This window comes from Pteropus alecto, unplaced genomic scaffold (genome assembly GCF_000325575.1).
Source record: "Pteropus alecto unplaced genomic scaffold, ASM32557v1 scaffold95, whole genome shotgun sequence".
Lineage (NCBI taxonomy): Eukaryota > Metazoa > Chordata > Mammalia > Chiroptera > Pteropodidae > Pteropus > Pteropus alecto.
In genome coordinates, this window is record NW_006441071.1 from 11081311 (window position 1) to 11101109 (window position 19799).

Consider the following 19799-nt stretch of genomic DNA (forward strand, 5'->3'; position numbering starts at 1 on the left):
ACCAAAGAAGACATGCCCAGAGAGTCATTAATTCATTAATTCCTTCAACAGTCATTTATCACTAGCCAGTGGTGCTGGGGACGCAAATACACAAAAATCACTAAAACGTGATTCCTATTCCCTAGAACAGGCCGACCCAGGTATGTGCCATGAAGTCATCTTATACATGGCATGACAGAAGGCTGATGGGACATACTCTAGCATGCCATCTATAGCACGACTTCATATTCATGGGCAGAATTAGTGGAGGAAGGCAATGAAGCACAGAGTGATGGGCATGAGCAAAGACCCAGAGGCAAAAAACAGCTGTTCTGCTGTGGGGACTGCCAGAGGTCCTGCTGTTGTGTGGGAGGACAGGGGGACAGGTAGGGAGGAGGGCAGTTCTTATGCCATCCTGAGGAGTCTAGACATTATCCTGTGACCCTAAGGAAGCCAATGTGAAGTTTAGGTACAGAAGAAAAAATGATCTGTGTCTATATGACTACAGGTGAGCAGGGGCTGGTGGAGCTGACTACAACAGTCCAGATGGGAGATGAGGGCCTGGCATACAGAACGAAGGACAAAGAGGCTCATAATTTGAACAAGGAATAACTCCCAACGAACATGTCCCTAAGGGTCTGCTACTTGTAGAGGGAGCTTGGCCATCTAGTTTCTCATGTTCCTAATGAAACAAAAGGATATTTTCCTCTTTAAAATCAGTCCCCAGTGACTGCTGGTTGGTTGGGAAATTTTTCTGTGACTTTAGGTGTAGTTAGTTACACAAACATTTTAACAAAAGACAATATTTGAATTCACTATGCTTGAAGTAAAAACCTTTGCTGTTAATAGCTAGGCCATAGTATGTTACATATGCCGAAATAATTATCTAGTTTCCTACTTCATTTCTCCACCCAGCCTCTTTAAATATGTCTAACCTTTCAAAGTAAGAGAGAATTATAGAGGTGTAATAATAAATATAAGTGAAGCACTGTCTGCAGAGTACTATAACTCCAAAATTGGGCACATGACTGCTACCTAAAATTGTATAGGTTACAACTAGCTCTAGGAGATGAAATTTACAACCTATGTAGCCACACACGGTGGCCCTGAATGACCTGGATTAAGGACAAACAGAGCTACATCCTGGCAGCACTTTTTTTTTGCAAATGTTGTCATTCTCTGTCAAGATGACTTAAAAATACTCTTGGTGAGACTTGCAACTACTGCATTTTAATATGATATTAGTTCCTTTGTGTTCAATTTATTAAAATTGGATTGACCCTCTAAGAAGACAGTGTGGTTTGGATTTGAATTCAAAGCTCTGCCTCTTACTAGTCATGTGATCTTGGGGATGTTACTTAACCTTTTTCAGCCTCGGTTTGCTCATCTGGAAAAGGGTTGATACATGAAAGGTCTGGTGCTGTAAAATAGGATGAAGTACACAAAATACCTAGGCTCATAGGTAGTTTGTGCTCAGGAAAGCGCAACTGGCTTCATTTTAGGAAATGGAGAACATTCTGGAGACCCAGGTTAATAATCCACTCTCCCTACTGTACTCAGTAGTTGGAGTGTATGAGTACATAGTACCCTTACTTCACATGACAAGGTTCAATCCAGTCACACATCATCACTGTCCCGATCTTTAACTCTTCCGACTCTAACTCTTGTCATAGCACATAACTGTGATCCTTAGGAAGGAAAGCATAACATGGTTTCTGCTCTCTCCTACCAAGCCTCCCAAAGCCTTTGTTTACATCTCACTTAAAGCCTTGGCCAAATGTCACCTTCATGTACTGTTCCTCCTACAACAGAGCAAAATCCATGCAACAGTGCCAGCCTTATTTCCCCTTTTATCCATGGCACCCAGCAGGGTGTGTACAATGCTGTTGCTGAATAATGAATGAATGAACAAATGAACTATAAGAATGGTACAGACACATTTTCAAAATGAGAGATTAATTCTATTCATTCACTGTCTAGAAAAGGGCAAAGAAACACAAAAGGGAGTTTTAGGGTGATGTTCTTCTTTCTTGGGGTGGGTAGGCATGTATGTGGGTAGGGAGAGAGAATAAAGAAGGTCTGTGGTGAAATTCACAGGGTGTGGAAAGTGGAAGCAGCCCGTCAAGGGAAAAAAAAGTAATAGAGACTTGATGGAGAAATGGCTGACTCTAGATGATAACCATTTTCTTTCTGCTTAGGACATAAAATTTATGCAAACTGACTGGTTGGAAAGATGACCAGCACACGAATTAAATATACAGCCTTCATCTAAATAAAAATTTTCATAAGTTTCAAGCATGACCATTTCACTTAAAGTACTAAAGAAAACAGATTTTTTTTTCATAATGCTATTTTGATAGCATTTCTGATTTACTTCTGCAGGAAAAATTTATTGATAAGCATACCCCATAACTGATTATACATCCTTAAAAATATTTCTTGTCAGAGGAGCACAAGAATCTATTGATGTTAAAAATGTCATTTCTGATCCGAGAAGACAGACGTTATGCAAGGGGGCTCCATCAGATTAAAGAAATAGCTATGGTGTTTTGAAGATTAGCATGTAGGCTAAGGTTGTGAAGGTCTAATTTTCTTTAACATGCACTAAGCAGAAATAAACAGTGTTGTGTTTGTTTTTTTTTTTTTTTTAAGAAAAAACACCCTACAACTTCTTTTAAAGAAAACCCAGAGTCAGTTTGAGATGCTGGGGATGTGAAAAAATGTTAAGTAAGAAAATCTTCTGGAAACTCCACAAAAGCATGAGTTCCTAGGAACAATAACAGTCTATAGTTTCCAACACATGCCCATATATATGAGAATTAAATTCTCCCCAATAATTCTGTGATGTAGTTGTTATTTTCATTAAATAGATGAAGTAACCGAAGTCCAAAGCAAAGTGACTTTTCCACGATCTCAGAGCTGGTGAGAGGCTGAAGGGGGATCCAGAAGCTGGCATTCTCCCATCACGAGTGCCTTGGTATTATCAACCAGAAGAATAAATGAGGAAAGAAATCAGAGGAGGAATAAAACAAACCAGAAGATGAGACTGATAGAATTCAAGCAGCTGCCTAAAGAAGTTACATTGTTTTCTTTCTTTTTTAACTGTGACATATTGAGGACCTACCTACCTTTTGAGGAAATTCTCATATAAGAATTCATTTACTCTCCCCAGTATACACATAGCATTGAATTAGCAACTTGGAATTGGAGCCTATCTGGTGATGAAAAATGCAGAATGTATAACTGCATATACTCAGTTTTCATATATGTGTATTTGACATACACACATACTACAGTAAGCTGTAAAAATGCCTACGAATCTTCACTACTCCCTTTTTCCACATCTTTTGCAATTTGGCTTTGCAGCCTCTCCCACCAAAAACTACAGTCTACTTCCGCACCTCTCAAATGTGAGCTGGGCTAGTCTTGTGCCTTTGTCTTTTCGGCTGAAAGAATACAACGGAAGTAATGGTATGCCAATTCAAAGCCTTTTGCTCATGGCCTTGCATACTTCTGCTCTCTCTCTAGGGGCCCTGGACTCTGTCACTTGAACATACTCAAGTTATCCTGCTAGCTGATGAGAGACCACACTGACCAGAGCTGAGGCCCTAGACGTGTGAGAGAACCCGGCTAAGAGCTGTTCTGTGGCTGACCACAGATGAAAGAGGCAACCAGCCTGTAACAGAAGAATCACCCCGCTGAGCCCCTAAATTGATGACCTACAGAATCATCAGCTAAATAACTGTCATTGTTTTAAACCAGTAAGTTTTGTGATGGCTTTCACTCATGCAGATACTATATATAAAAGGAATAATAAGAAAAATTATACTAAACTGTTAAGCAATGTATAATTCTAGGTAATGAGATTTTATTTATTTTTTTGTTTAGGTACTTCTTTGTACTTCCCATTATGTATTTCTTTAATAATTATTGAAAATACTTAATGTAATAAACACAAGAGTCCTTGCAAGTTTCTGAATTCTTTAAATGAAGAATCAAACCAAAGTTAGATCTGCTTAATTAGATGCTCAAAAAAAGCTGAAGCCGAAGTGCTTAGTAAGAAAAGACCATCTTCAACATTTGTTTCAGTTCAGTAAAGGTGACACAAGAAGGACTAGAAGAAATGAACACCTTGTAAAGCAAATTACACACAAATTCAATTATAAAATTTCACCTGACTAATATCTATTATATTTAGGCCAAATGTGATATAACCAAAAAGGCACCTTTACTTTATTCTTATAATCACTACTGAATCAAATGAATAGATTTTATTCTCAGATTTGTGGCTGTGTTTATTTTTTTAAAAACCCCTCAGTCTTTTTGGGACTCATTACTGTACCTGTCCTTCCTATCATACTAAGCCACCTACCTGTAAAGGGCAACACCAATAATAGGGTCCAATTGTTTAAATGTAGAAGAGTTTTCTCTCCAGATACCATGTTGCCTTCAATCACATGTGGGCTTATTACAAAGCTCTCTAACTTTCCTAAGACTCTCTCAATGTTGAAATAAATGTTGAAAGAAATACAAAATGGAAAGTACACTTCAGAGAAAAGATAGCTAACCATCAGTGATTACAACCTGATAGGGAGATGAAGTTCCTAAAACCTGGACTGGCTCATCGAAGGGACACCAACACCCAACAGGTTGATTCCAAAGTTTTTAAAGCCAGTGTTAACGAAATAGGATGAAAAAAAAAATCACCATTCCTTACCTGACTAGTACTCTACAGCAGTAAACTCTAAGCCACAGAGCCAAGAACTGGCTGGCAAACAACGCAAAAGGAAAAGCAATGCAAAGATGGACATGGAGTGAAAATGTAGCATTTAAATAAGCAATTACTGTGACCCTGTAGCATAATGGATATCACATCGGACTTCTAAATAAGCAATGACCCAGTGCTTATTTCAAGCAAGGCACATTGCTAAGTGCTGAGGATTAAAATAAAAGATGAGAGAGTCTCTTCTCTCAAACAGCCCACAGGCAGTAGGGAAGACAGACATGGCTGACCATAGTGTTAGGTATTAAGAGAGCCCAGGTGAGGGCGAGAAGGGGCCCTAAAGAGAAGGCTCACCACAAGGAATATCTGAACCAGGCCTGAAGGTGGCAGGACACCCACATGCACACACATCAGGAAGGCCATTTAAGAGTGGAGTGTTTGGTGCCAGGGACCCCTTTGGCTACCTTGTGACTTTGTAAACCCCTACTCAGACTGATGTTTTTAAATGCATAAAATAAAGCACACGATATTACAAAAGAAACAATTTATATTGAAAAAACAAATTTGTGACATAACATGAATGCTTCTATAAGAATGTATTTAGTACTAACATCTAGTGGCACATCTAAACAACTATCAATATCCTAATTTCAGAGTTGTGGTGAGTGTAAGTAATATTTTGAGATCTCTGTTACAATGGTTACAAGATATCTACTGTGGACAGTCACAGAAACTGCTACTGCCATTATTGCCTATGCTCAAAACTGACAAAATTGTTCAATTCTAGCTAGAATTTAGTGAAAGAAAATTGTAATTTTTTCCTAATCCTCTAACAGAAAATTTTCTTGATGCTAAATTATAAAAAACATTTTATCACCTGGAATATTTAAAGGTACACTGGACAACCTTTTAACAACAGCCTTATAAAAATCAAAACAATGTTATTTATATAATGATTTTTGTATATATTATCCACAAAAGGACAGAGCAGTGAAATGAAACTTAAGTCATCTCTGTGCTGGGTTAAGTTATAGAGGCTAAATTGAGTAACTTTGGGGTGACCCAAACTGACACAGGAATCTAACTTAAATACTGGGATTGGAATATGTACTGCAGTCTAAAATTTCATTTCTCCCCAATTTGTGACAGGTAGCACAGAGAAGTTAGTTGAAATATGACCTCTAAAGTAGGGATCAAAGGAAGCAAGATTTATTAGCAAGATAGATCTTCTCTTATCGGACCTGGCAAGGCTGATCTGTGTTCAAATCTTGAAGGAGGATCACCCAACATTTGACAAGATGCATCATGGGCAGAGATATCATCTTGGGAAAAATCCCTGACTGGGTTCTCCATCTATATAATGTTCATGAAGGGTGTAAAGACAAATAAAACAGTGTACACAGAAGCTCACGGAGCCAACTAGGCAGGAGAGCTGAAAAAATGAAGCCAGGTAAACTTATCCAATGCCAAAAAGCACATTTCCATTTATGTACAATGACCCACCACCTTCTCAACTTTATTACTTCTCCCTACTTTCTATGAATTAATCAACTGTGAGATATTACCATTGTATTTTTTTCAAGTATTTGTCTTATAAAAATTCCTACAAAAATCTGAGTAAATAAATTAATGCAAATGCTTTTTCTTTTATCAAACTAATGCAGCAGAAGTCGCTCATCTAAATCTGCTTGTAATAATGAAAGCTTTCTTTGTAAAATTACAAGAGCTAGGTAAAAATCTTCTACCCAGAAAAACCTAAAACCCTGGGGGAGCTTCATGAAGAAATAACTGCTCTTACAGCACAAATGCACATGCAGTCTCATAAAAATGTCACAAGTATTTAATTTTCTATGTGTCTGTTTGTTCACATGTACTTTTATTTCTCATGGGTTTTTAAGTACAAACATATAATTCAGTGGGAAATGGTGGTAAGCTGTTTCCCAGCAGTTCTAAGATCTTATACACTTTAACGTCTACATAAATATAACTAATAGACTGCAGAAGACACTGAGAAAAAAACTAATTCTTTTCCATTTGAGTCATGCGCTCACCTCAGAGGTAGTGGTCTTGTTCAGGAGGTAAATGAAGTGGAGTGGAATGGGAGAACCATTCTTGAGACGCTTTACTGTGTTAACGTGGGAAACTCTCAACAGGTATGCACCACCTGCTTTCTATTCAGAAGAGTAAGCAACTTACTGCATAAACAGCAGAGAGGAAAGTTCACATCAGTTAGATTGCCAGAGCTGAAGGGACATGGCAGCGTCCCACTGCGAAGACGGAACCTGACGTGAGCGCCTCCTAGGCCACATTTAATCTCATTAGTTTCTAGAAAACATGGGGAGTCCCTGGATGCCTGCCCCCAGAAGCTTTGCCTTGGTTGTTATAGCTCAAGAGCTCTTCAGGCTGCTTGAAAAGCAACAGTAAAATTTTAGAACTACAGATTCAACAAAATCTAAGTCATTCATAGCAGGCTATGTGTGTATGTAGAAATTTTTAAAAAACTGATTCTAAAAGATGCAGAGGATCTAAAAAACTCAAAGCAATCTTGAAAAAAAAATGCTAAAGAAATTACAATCTGGGCAAAATGAGAAGGAAAGGCATTTGTTCAATCATAAGATAATACAATTTTATTTTATTTTATTTTTTTTACTTTGGACAAGACATTTTCAACAGAAGCAAGGGTCGAGGATATCACTGTATGGTACTCTTCTTGCCAATAAGGATTTTCAGATCTCAATTACAGTTGGTGAATGGGTTAAAAATAGCTAAAATAGATGTAAATTTTTTAAAGGAAGGAAATCCAAAGTAAAACAGACTAATTAAATGGTTTAACAGTTTTTCTGAGCTACCAAGAAGGAAACTCAGGTAAATAATGAAACCATGTAAACTAATCTAAGCTATAGTCTCAAGTTAGGAAAATGACTGCCAAAATAGCACAGTTTAAGTGAAATGTCATGTGCTCTGACTCTAATGACCTGGAAGTTCTATAATTTTTAATGACTGTTAAACCTCTCCGCAGTGCCATTTCATCACCTATAAAATTAATACAATCATACGTCCACAGTTACTGTGTAGACCAAATGAGATAATGTACTGTGTGTATGAAAATACACAGTAAACTACAAAAGGCACTATACAAATATTAGCTTTTTAAAAAATTTACCTTATCTACACTGATACTCTTCTCAACAAAAGAGGATGATCACCTTGAATAGGACTAAAAATTTGGGTGGAAGGGACAATTATGGTTCTGTAAAGACACACTACTTATATGAGCATCAGGGGTGGGGGGGAGGGGAGGGGAGTGGGGGGAGAAAGAGAGAGAGAGAAAGATTGCGAGCCTGCATGTGAGAGTGAACACAAGCTTTCTAGGTTTCTTCCAAAATTTTAGAAGAAATGGACAAAGAAAAAGTGGAAGAAAAGTCGGCCAAAGCCTTTCTACTGCCCATCACAACAGAAACAGGACTAGTGAAGATTCTGTCTAGCAACCTCATCATGTTGATCAAAGGGGAGAAAGCTACAAAGTTTAAAGTCCATTATTAATCAAGCAAGCTAATCTCTGTCAGTCTATTTAATGTTAATTAAATGTATGTATGTGCCTGGCACTATGCTTAAAAGAGAGGTGTGTGGGGTGCCTGTGGAAGTAGGGAAGGAAAGAAAAGAAGTGATAGGCTCTGTAGTGGTAACCCCCTCCTTTCCAGTTTCATGCCTGTAGTCTTCCTGTTCGCTCAAATATCACCAATGTTCATCTCTGTGATCCCTACAGCCTCTGCAATAGCCACTTTTCGGTCCCTAGTAAGGGCACTGTTTTTTACTCCGAAAATGTGATAAAGAGATGTGATAACAGATTTTAAGGCACAATTAAAAGTTATTGAATATAAGGGTTTGCAAATCTTGTATCTTCTTCTAATTCCTGAGAAATGTATATGGAAAGGCAGATAAATTTAACTAAAGGGCCTACCTAGTACTCAAGGAAAAACAAACAAAATGGAAAATAACTCATGAGAATATCCGAGGCCCACAAAGAAGAGGGTTTCACTTTTCTCTGTCTCCTGCCTAAGCAAAAGCTGAGTGCTAGGTCAACCCAGTAATGGCTGAAAGATAAATTAAAAGAATGCTTTACTGAAAAATGTAGAAATAGGAATTTCTTATGTTTCTTCAGATACCAGTCTCTATAATTTCACTGACCCACTATACCCAGTGTGGGAGAAGAAGACAAGAAAGGATTTATAATATCTCAGAATGAAAAAAAGCCAACTTCAGATAAGAAATGGTCAAGGAACTGCCCATTTTACCTGAACAGAAGTACTGAATGCATGTGAGAAACGTGTCAGAGCCCAAGATGGCTACCAACACTCTCTGGAAGAGCAAGACAAAGAAGCAGGGGTATTCCCAAAGCTAACTGGCCTCCTGCCAACATGCCTCAGGAGGCCTTTCTAGTTAATCAGTTTTATACATCATGTTTGTTGAGAATGGACATATAATGCTGACTTAGACAGTAGCCTTGTAGATAGAAATGTTGGAACTTATTTAATTGCCTTTTAATGCTTGCGGTTAATAGTCTTAAAAAGTTACTTTTCCATTACATTTTGTCAGTAGCTATGGATTTCATTATGACTATGGCATCTTATTACTGTTCGCTACATGAAGGAATAAAAAAACCTGCTGCTTGTGCTTTACAAGATGTTGGAATGTCAAACACCCTTTGCTATTACGCATCTGTTGACACATTCCATTTATATTTCTCTGCTGTATTCATGGTGCTTGACTCTAATACCAAGGTTAAAATATGGGATTAGTGTTGCCACTTAATTTTCTTAACAAGCTATCAGACAATAATGCATACCTTAATTATTTTTTTTAAATAGGAGCATAATTTGCTGAAAAGCTTAAAATTTCCTGGGAACTCAAAAATACTAATTCTGTAAAAAAGTGAACAGGCATTATACATGGAAACACACCTTACCCACAGTAAAAAAAATGTAACCAGATAAGTGGTCCTTTGAGTGGAAGACTTGATTTCCCTCAGTATGTGTGGTCCTTGAAGTTGCCAAGTATCAACTGTGCCTTGTAAATATTCCTCATGCAGTTGGCCCCTCACAGTGCAACCCTGGGTCTGCTGACTGGTTCCTGGTTCCACACACACTTCGTGGTGGGAATAACAGGGCCAAGTGGGAAACACAACGCTGCCAAGTTCCTCCTGGGGATTTTGACGATTCTGCTCTTGTGATAAAAACCAAACACCTGCAGCACGATGTAGATTTTTCTTGAAATTTTTGTTTAAAAATCAAGACCAATTTGCAGCTTTTACAAGGCCAGAATAAAAAGTTTAGGTAAAATTTCTGCATCTCATATCCCCCTATCATCACTCTCCCTGACTCCTCCATAATCCCAACACGTCCTAGACCCGTCATAGTGAACTCTTCAACCTCTCCAGATAAACAGGCCTTTGCAGAAGTTCATGCACATATATTCCCTCTACTTGGAACATCATTACTACTCCTATCGACAAACTCCAACTCTCCTTTTAGAACCAGCACAAATGTTACCTCTTTTACGAATTCTACCTAACTGCACCAACAGAATTAGTGGTGTCCTTCTTTGGGCTCTCAAAACATTTTATTCATATCTTTATTTAACATATATTATTATGGTAATTGAGTATAGCAACTATGAACATTTTATTCATATCTTTATTTAATGTATCTTATTATAGTAACGGAGTATAATCAATCTGAGTCAGAATGATCAGTTTTGAATCCACATGGTCAAAGTCTGACTGGAATATCAGGAAGAAAATTACAGTCAACTGGTACCCATTGGGTCAATAAAATGCTATAACCTATAATGATATTCAAAAGGGTTAGATAATATAAAAATATAGCTAAGTAAAGTCCTACCTACTGATGTAAATTAACTAAATGCTGTCTGATTACAAAAGCATAATCCTGTGAGCACCCATTATGAGTTCAAGGGGCACAATATGGTGAAATGCAACATACATTATGGTGAAAATGTAATTCTGGTCTTCAAACCAAAACACCTATTGGAACTGAATTAAAAGTCATAAACCAGAGTCAGGGGTAGAGTCTGGTAAAACAGACTTACCATAATTCTAGAAGCTAGAGAGAGGTATTGCTCAGGTACCCATCTGGGAAGTGAGCCTACTTTCTTCCCTTAGTAGAGTATGGGGTCTTGTTGAGCTTGATTCTGGCTTAAGAACTAGGACAGCTTCATGTTTATAAACATTTTATTAAATGAAAAGCATGGATAATCAGTTTTCCTGAATGAGCCTCAAGTATAAAAGCCTATGGTACAGCAAAAATATGTGTGCTGTTTCAGATCTGGCAGCATCCTACACACAGGCAACTGCATATGCTCATTAGGGAAATGTGGTGCAGAGAAAGTTTCATTATCACAGGTTCCACTCACTTCTACTCTTTCTGACTAATCCATTTCCGCTACATCTCTAAATCCTTGGCTACTTAAATGGGAACTTAAGTGAATGTTTGGGGCTTTCTCTATCAATTCATAATAAACCTGAAACACTGCAGATTCTTTTTATAACTACTGAATTCAAATAGAAGTGTTATTGATTTATTTTTTGTCATTAAGTATTTTCTCATAACTGATACTTAAAACATAATATGCTATATAATATTCTCCTGTGATAACTACTATTCTAGGAATAGAACTTAGGGGCCTTGATCATCCATTATTTCATATGCTGGCGAGGTGAGACAGTTTTTGCCTACCAAGGAAAGGTTTTTTTAAGTTAGTAATGACAGGTATCCCCACCCCATTACCACCCAAAGGTTAGCTATACAAGCATAGACTAACCAGAAGAGCTGCCTTACTCTGAGCCCTTCACCAGATCCTGTGCAATGTGGGCATCACCTCCTGCACCACACACAGCCATGGCAGGGAAGGAGCTGTACTGAAGCTTGCCTAGGGAGCTGACCTGAACACACAGAGGCCAGGAAAAAGAAGCCAGTAAGTGCTGAGCAAGGACTCAAGTCTGTTACTGAGCTGAGTGCTAGAATAGAACCTGAAGGATGGCTAGAGGGGCAGAATTACGAGAAACAGGGAACCTTCCAGAGTGAGAGGTACCCATACATAAGGCAACAGAACCACTACTTTCCATTACCCACACCAACAACACTACATTAAAATAAGATGCACAAGTAAAATATCTACCACACAGTTGACATAAAAAATGCTTAATAGATACTAGTTCTCTTTTTTCTTCACTAATCCCAGTCCCTAGCATTAGAGAGTTTTCAACAAATTTATACCAAGCAGCTTCTATGGATGGCTAAGTGCTAGCTGTTAGAACTAAAAAGACAAAATACTAGTTAATCTAGTTATATTTAGTTAAATAACCTAGTTAAAATAATGATCTGGTTAAATGTGATCTAGTTAAAATAATATTGAACCAAAAAATAAACAAAATAGCAACAAAAAAATTGACCACTAAAGATGTTTTCTCTACAGAAGTTCTTCTTTCTTTCTGAACAGGTACCTATCTCCTAAGAGCCACAACTTAGAAAACAATGAAGGAAATTAATTTCTCGAATGTCATTTTTTCTGTGAGGAGAGGGTATTAAGATAAAAAAGAATAGAGCCCATAGAAGATGCTACGCAGGCCTTGTTCACTGCCATGAATTAATGCACAAAGTAAAAGTGACTGTGGCGTTCCTACACTGCATATGTAGAATATTCTAATCTAATATGAAGGTTTATTGATGTAATTTGCTTGGAAAAAAAAAATCTGTACATGCCATCTTTCTCATCTCCATTTCCCTCAGTAATACAAGAATCCCCTCCCCTGGACACCTGTCTAGTTTACTCAAGTGTGAGGAGATGGCCCCTGTGGTGGCTGTATGCTGCAAGAATTATATCATTTACAAGTAGCTCATTTTTGGTGTGGAGAAGGACTATATTTTCAAGGCTCCTAGTTTCAAAAACATTTTACTATTTATTGTGTTCTTTTCTTTTCCTTACAAGCACCTGTACGACATTCACATAAATGGGTTGGGAATACACCCAATGGAGCCTTCAGATTTAGAGCCAGGAAACAGGTCACCCTAGGTGCTGGCAAAAGGTGGTCAAGTACCACAACACTACACACACAGACACATGTGCACACACATGTGAACACAAATGAAACCTCACATTTGAAAGACAGGCCAGTCAAAAATATTTTTGACAAAAACACTGAAATATACATACTAAAATTTAGATTAAAAAAACAGAGATTAGCTGTGCACTTTCTGTTACACACTCCCTTCTACCTTTAAGTATTCGAAAGCTACCTATTTTTTCAAATAGTATCTTTTTAATTACAGAGTATGCTTAGTGTTTGATGAAAAGAATACATGACATCGAAGCATGAAATTTTTATACCATTAGGCAGAATGATTTTACAGCCAAAGCTCAATAACAATGAATGAGCTAGTTTACTTTTTAAAATTTATGGCATTAAAGAAAGAGTAGAATTTGCTTTAAAATTATCCCTTTGGGTGTAAAATGTAAACAATTGGGAGAAACGAAAAAAAAGTGAAACGAAAACCTTAAAGTGAGTAAAAATGGAGATTCTATTGAAGTGACTGTAGCTTTACATTTTATTTCACCTAAACTGTGCAGGCGTCCTCTATTCTGGAAAAATGACAGGGTTAGGCTGCCAAGCAGGCCTGAAGTTTATAGTATTCACTGCTATGATTCAGCAATTGCCCATTCCTCCCAGATAACCAAGGCACGGTTGAAAACATAGACAAACTACAGTTCCAACTCTAGGGAGCATATATCCCCTAGCAATCACGGTTTACACAGAGAAATACTTGAGTGAATTTGAACTTTTTTATGCTTGGAAAAGAAAGAACATTAAATGCAATATGGGCAATCATAATGCTCTTAAAGCAAAGTTGCTAGATTCTAAGAATACCTCTGGTTAGTTGTCAAACATTTGGGGCAGGAATCCATACTTGGAGTCTAATCGAAGAATAATAGATAAGTAAGAGCTAACATGAATATATTTCAGAAATCCAGTGCTCACAGTGCTTTCTGTTAGAGAACTTAACAAAGGCAATTTACAAACATAAAAATTTTTCCCTCATAAGAAAAAACTGCCACATCTAATTTTATAAATTATGTGATGTTTCTCACCCTTTACAAAGTATATCAAGCTTAAAGTGGTAGGGAAGAAAAAGGGAGGGTAGTTTCTAAATCACTGCAAAATCAAATATTTTCTTTTTCATTGTCATTTATGAAACACTGTAGTAACATAAACCTAAGTGAACCACACATCATACTTAAGAGGAATGAGGTCCCGATTAAACACCTGCATCTCTTTCATAGCAACATCAATATAATCATCAGTAACCACAGAATTCTGGAATATCAAAATGGCCACGTATGACCCCAAGCACAGATGAATACCTCCAGCACCATTGGAGGTTTGCGGTTTGGAATTCTACACATAACGGAGTATGGGCAAAAAAGGTATTTACATTCCAGCACCTGCCACTCATTAACTGAATCTATTTGGACAAGAAACTGAACCTCTGTGAACTTTGGTTTCTTATCCCAAAACATGGATACTACTCATGTGTCCGAGTTCTCAAAGAATTGTAGCACCAAAGCCAGCAGCAGTAACAGGGGAAAGCAGTAATACAACTTTCATTTTCTGAGGGCTTACTCTGTGCTTTGAACTAAAAACACACGGTGAGGTAGGCATGCAGCTGTTTGTAGAGGAGGAAGCTGGGGCTCGGAGACAGGAACTTGCACAAGGCTGCACATATGCTTCTGGCAGAATCTAAGTATGAATACCAACTACTCTGATACCAGAGGTCATGACTTCCTTCACATCTCCAAATGCATCCATCCCCATGTGTCATATCTAATGAAGTAATGCTATTGACTGAACATTGTAAGTGGCAAAGCAACACAGTGATGCAATGTATGTTATTACTGTAACATTTTAAAGTCACTACAGTGTATTTTCTGCTGAATACATAATTTTATTCTTAGCAAGAGCCTTTGAACTCAAGAAACTAAAGAAAAAGCACGGATAAATATGCTGCTTGACACCTAAAACAATAGAAAAATATGGGAAAAAACTTTAAGATAGATGTGACAGTTGGTGATGTCATTTTGTACATTTGCACATTCACACACAACTGCACAGACTCCCAACCCACAAACATCAAATATCTTTCAAGATGCCCACAGAGGTTGCTGGAATCATTGCTCGGAGATTTGTTGTGTATGGGTCATGGCTCCCCAAGCCCATACAGACGACTTAGCAGGCTGCTCACAGGAGGTTATTAGAGACATAGGACAAGCATGTTAGGCTGCAAATAGTCTGTGGCCAGTCCTCCCAGGGATAACAAAGGGCAGCGAGTTAGCTAAGCTGAGTTTCGATACGATGCTTTAGCTTCCTTGTTGGCAGCCAAAAACAATTATGATGAACTGGAAAGCTAATAAAGGCATAGCAACCATCTCAACACTGTCATAATTTTTCTAAGCATTTAAAACAGAAGAAAGATTCTATTCACCCAGGACAGGTAAACTGAATTATAGTTAAATTCACAACTATTTGGTTGCAAACATTCTCTTTCCAGAAATAGATTCAGTCCTGAGTGAGATGGTAAAGGCAGAAAATTGATCTCTATACTTCTTTTTGACAGGTCTGCTTTTCTGAGATAGTCCTCACTCCTCCCAAGGCCTCCATACTTCTCCTAGCTCATACCATCTCAGGAAGCAAGGCCCCCAATGTTCACGACCACCATCCTCTCATTTTACTGTCTTGCTCTCTTTGTTTCTTCTGGAAGAGTGTACAGTTTCATAAACTGAGTACTGCATAATCTCAGGTGGTGCTTTCATATCACTTTCTTCCCAGAAATGATCTCACCTTCATCTTAGATATGTGCAGTGTACAATCTGTACAACAAATCTCAGCAGCCCTATAATACAGGTCCAAATCCAGAACAGTTAGCATAGTTCATTCATTCATTCACCTCAATAAATATTTATTGTGTCTAGCATGAGCCGACACTGATGGGTTCTAGGCAAAAATGAGTAAATAATAATGTACGATTCTTGCCCTCAAAGAACCCATACCCCAAGACATGTCAATAATGAGTGACATTACAGAGTAGAGCATACTAGCCCAGGAGAGAATTCATATGCAATTTTAGCATCAGGCCTTACCACATGTGGGTTGGCCTTGTGTCGAAAGCATGTGATGTTCACCACGTATGGCCAATCATCAGGCTCCATCAGCACCCCGGCGGCATGAGCACACGTGACGTGGAAGGAGGCCGGGCAGCGGCCGTAAGAACACTGGATGCAGGCTCCAGAGACCTTCTTAACCCGGTGTCTGCAGAAGATGCATTTCTGGAGGGTTAAAATAAAGAAGGGCATCAATTCCAATTCTGTAACTCAGCCAATTTCCACACTTCACAGAATAATAGCTATTAGAGATGAAGAAAACTCATTACATCAATAAGTCCTGACCCGTCACGGGCCCAGGTAGTGAGAGCAACTGTGGCAATATAACCTGAATAATTTCAAGAAAACACACTGCTACAGTTACATACTACCAGACATATGTTGAAATACTTTTGTAGTTAAGAAAGCCAAACCCTTTTGCACATGGTTCTCCAGGCACAGGCCTCAAGAGTGCTCTTGTAAATCACCCATGAATGCTTAAGCTGCTTCTCCTTTATCTCCTGCATGGCAGGCCTTTCTGTACATCAAGAGATAGAATATGGGTTTGGAGGACAGGCACATACTCCCCTAAATTAGATGAAGCCTTCAAAAATATCCAAATAGCACACAGATGAGCTAAGTTTTCCATTTGCAAGGAAATGTAAAGTGTTAAATGGTCCAATGTGGAAAGTAGGGGTTCAAGTGTTTAATAATCCAAATCTGAACCCTCATGACTGACACAAAAATATGCCTCCCAAAGTGAGAAAATTGAAAATCATCCCAAAGGGCATAATTTTGTTGAGTATCTATAGCTGACTATGCCTGGGGAAGAGAGAATGAAAATAAAAACAGCGATAATGATTACCACAATCTGAAAATTAAATTGCATACAATTAGCCCTAAATTTCATCAGTACAATTGTTATGAGAGATGGGAAATTCAAACAGCTTCACTAAATATAAGATTTGTGAACTGATACTTGAGGGTTAGGAAAAAATGGTTGTAGAACAACAGAAAGTAGAAGAAACAGAATGTTCAAAAAGCTAGACTTTTCATTCCTAAGGATAAAAAAGGTCTGCAATTGGGTCAAATACTGGTCCAACTGATCTTTTTACAGGTATATTTTCCTTCCTGGGACAAAAAGAGTTACTTAAACTCAATGCTTTTGGGGGGCTGTAATATTTTATCACTACAAGAATCAACATGCACTTAACTTCTATCTCTGTGCCTTCACGTCTAATCAGCCATTTCACTCTTATAGATTCTGTACCTTAATCTTGCTCCGATCTCTCTCTACCCATCTATACCAACTACCACTGTCTCTGTCTCTGCCTCTTCCTGTGACATCTTGCCCAGCACAGAATGGCCTCCTAACTGGTCTCTTTTATTTCATTCTATTTCAATTCATCTTCCCCAGGCCTGCCAGAGTGATCTTTTTACCACATAAATCCTATGTCACTCCCCTGCTTAATGTCCTTAAATGGCTTCTCTTTATCTCTAAGACACTCCAGAAAAAAAGGGAACAGAGATGGAAGAGGAAAGCTTATAAAAGGCCCTTCCTGGTCTATCTAAGCAGTATTATTTCTCACTAGTCCCCATAAAGGTCTTACACTCCAGCTATTTTTCTGATTTGCCTATACATGTGGATTCAATGTACAATTAAGCATTTTTAAGTGGGAGGTTATGGAAGTGGCTCAGCTGATTAAGAAATAAGAGAGAGAGAGAGAGAGAGAGAGAGAGAGACACTGACTCTACCATAGAACTAAAACTAAAACAAGACCCATTATAATCTGAATAAAAGCATTACTTAACATTTGATCTTAATATCTCTTTGTTATCATTTTCAGTACATTCTTCATAATTCTTGGTATTTTGGTATCCTTTCGGTAATTCCAATTATTTGAAATGTGATGACGACTATAATAACAAAAACTCATATCAGGAGCCCCAGGCATCAGGCAATCTTATAAGAGCCTAATCATACTACACAGAGGTCAGTGTTTGAATAAGCTCAGAAAATAACAGATGTTTCCTATTTTCCCAGTTAAATAGGATTTTTTAAGGGTGAGAAAGAATATGATGACTTAGCTAATTAATGAATTGGTAACTCTTAGCCTCTTCTACCAATAACTTCCTCACTAAACGGAGGCCCTCCAGAAAGGGTGAAGGAGACAGAGAACACACTTAAGTCCAGAGAGGATACAATCCTTGTAATCTAGTAAGAGCAGTGCCCTCTTTTTTGATGAAGATCAGAGATAATAATTTCTAAGGATAAACCAGTAAACTTAGAAAGTTAATCTAACCATACACAATGCTTTGGAAGATGTTTATTCACAGGGTTGAGAAGTTTGACTTAAACATCAAAAAGGTTCTTGCTGAGATAGCGAACTCCACACAACCCAGCAGGGGAGCCATTCTCCATCCTGTAGTACAGTCTATTTGGTAAAGTAAGTCCTCAATTAACATCCTTGACAGGTTCTGTGACTTGAAGCGAAACCATGTATAATAAAACTAATTTTCTGCCATAATTAATAGAAGAATATATGAGTCAGGTAAGTGAAAACAGAAAATGAGTTTAAGAAGTATAGTACATATTATGATGGAGATTTCAAAATACATTCCATCAATTTTAAAAGACAGTAACTACACAGCACCTCAAAGAACATAAAAATATAATTATCAAAAAAAAGTCAAGTGCTGAATATTGGAATAGATCCCACTGAAGATCAAATTAGCAACTGGAAGACAGAGCCTAGAGATTGCACAGAACATAGAAGAAAATATCAAAAAGAAAGAAACAGAACCAAATGCTAAACAGTATGTGGAAGCAATGCAGATGTTCCATTATCTTTCTAAAAGGCGTTATAGAGGAACAGAAAGAGAAAACATTTCCAGTCCTAAAAAAAAGGCCCAACAATAAGATCTATTTCTTTAAAAATCACCTAAACACATCCTAGATACACCTTAAACCTCCAAATTAAAAAAAAAAAAAAAAAATCCCAAAATCTTCCAGAGAGGAGAAAAATCAGATCATCATCATATCTCTAATCTGCAACAGTGAATGCTAAAAGACAATAAGACACTATCTTCCAACTTCTGAAGTACAATTTAAAAATTTGGTCTTTATCCACCCTAAATATCATTCAAATATAAGGGCAAACATAAAGATTTTTTCTTTTCTTTTTCACATTTGAGGATCAGAACTATGCATCAAGAAATGAAGAGCAACCAAAATGCTAAATATGTGGATAAAATTAAATGAATATTGACTTTATAAACAATAATAGTAATATCTTCTGGGTTTTAAATACAGAGAGAAATTAAATAGATGACAACAGAGCATGAAAGGAGGTGGTAAAAGTAAAGTTTAAATTTTCTAACATTCTTGAATTGTCTTGGAAAAGGATAAAAGTACCAATTAACTAATAATATATAAGAAACAGAATAAGGAAAACTAACGAATTCAAGTAAAGATAAGAAAGGGAGTAAACAAAAACACAGAACAAGTGGGAGCAAAGAAAAAGCACACTAAATCAGTAGAACTAAATCCAAATATGTCAGTAACTGTGTTAAGTGTAAAGACTGAACTTTATCTTATAGACTAGGGGTAGCAAACTTTTTCTTAAAGGGCCAGATAATAAATATTTTAGGCTTGTGTGCCATAGTCCCAGTTGCAACTACTCAATGCTGTCAAAAGCAGCCACAGATACTCCACAAATGATAGATATAGCTGTCTTCCAATAAAATTTTATTTATAACAACAAGCACATGGCTTAGTTTGCTGACCCCTGCTATAAGCCACAGGCACATATTTAAAGTCAGTAAGATGTGAAATGATAAAATGAGTATTTAAGAAAGATCATTCTAAGCAGAAAGGTGGGTAAAG

The 19799-nt window shown here is 37.5% G+C and overlaps 1 protein-coding gene across 4 annotated transcripts in view; it reads right to left on the bottom strand.

Moving 5' to 3' along the window:
* KDM4C (lysine demethylase 4C) overlaps positions 1-19799 on the bottom strand; it is a 336400-nt gene that overhangs the window by 42894 nt on the left and 273707 nt on the right. For all 4 annotated transcript variants that reach the window (XM_025051416.1, XM_015594513.2, XM_006918364.3 and 1 more), the window contains exon 18: positions 15914-16099. In XM_025051416.1, coding sequence (XP_024907184.1) covers positions 15914-16099 — 186 coding nt within the window. The remainder of the gene's footprint in view (positions 1-15913; positions 16100-19799) is intronic.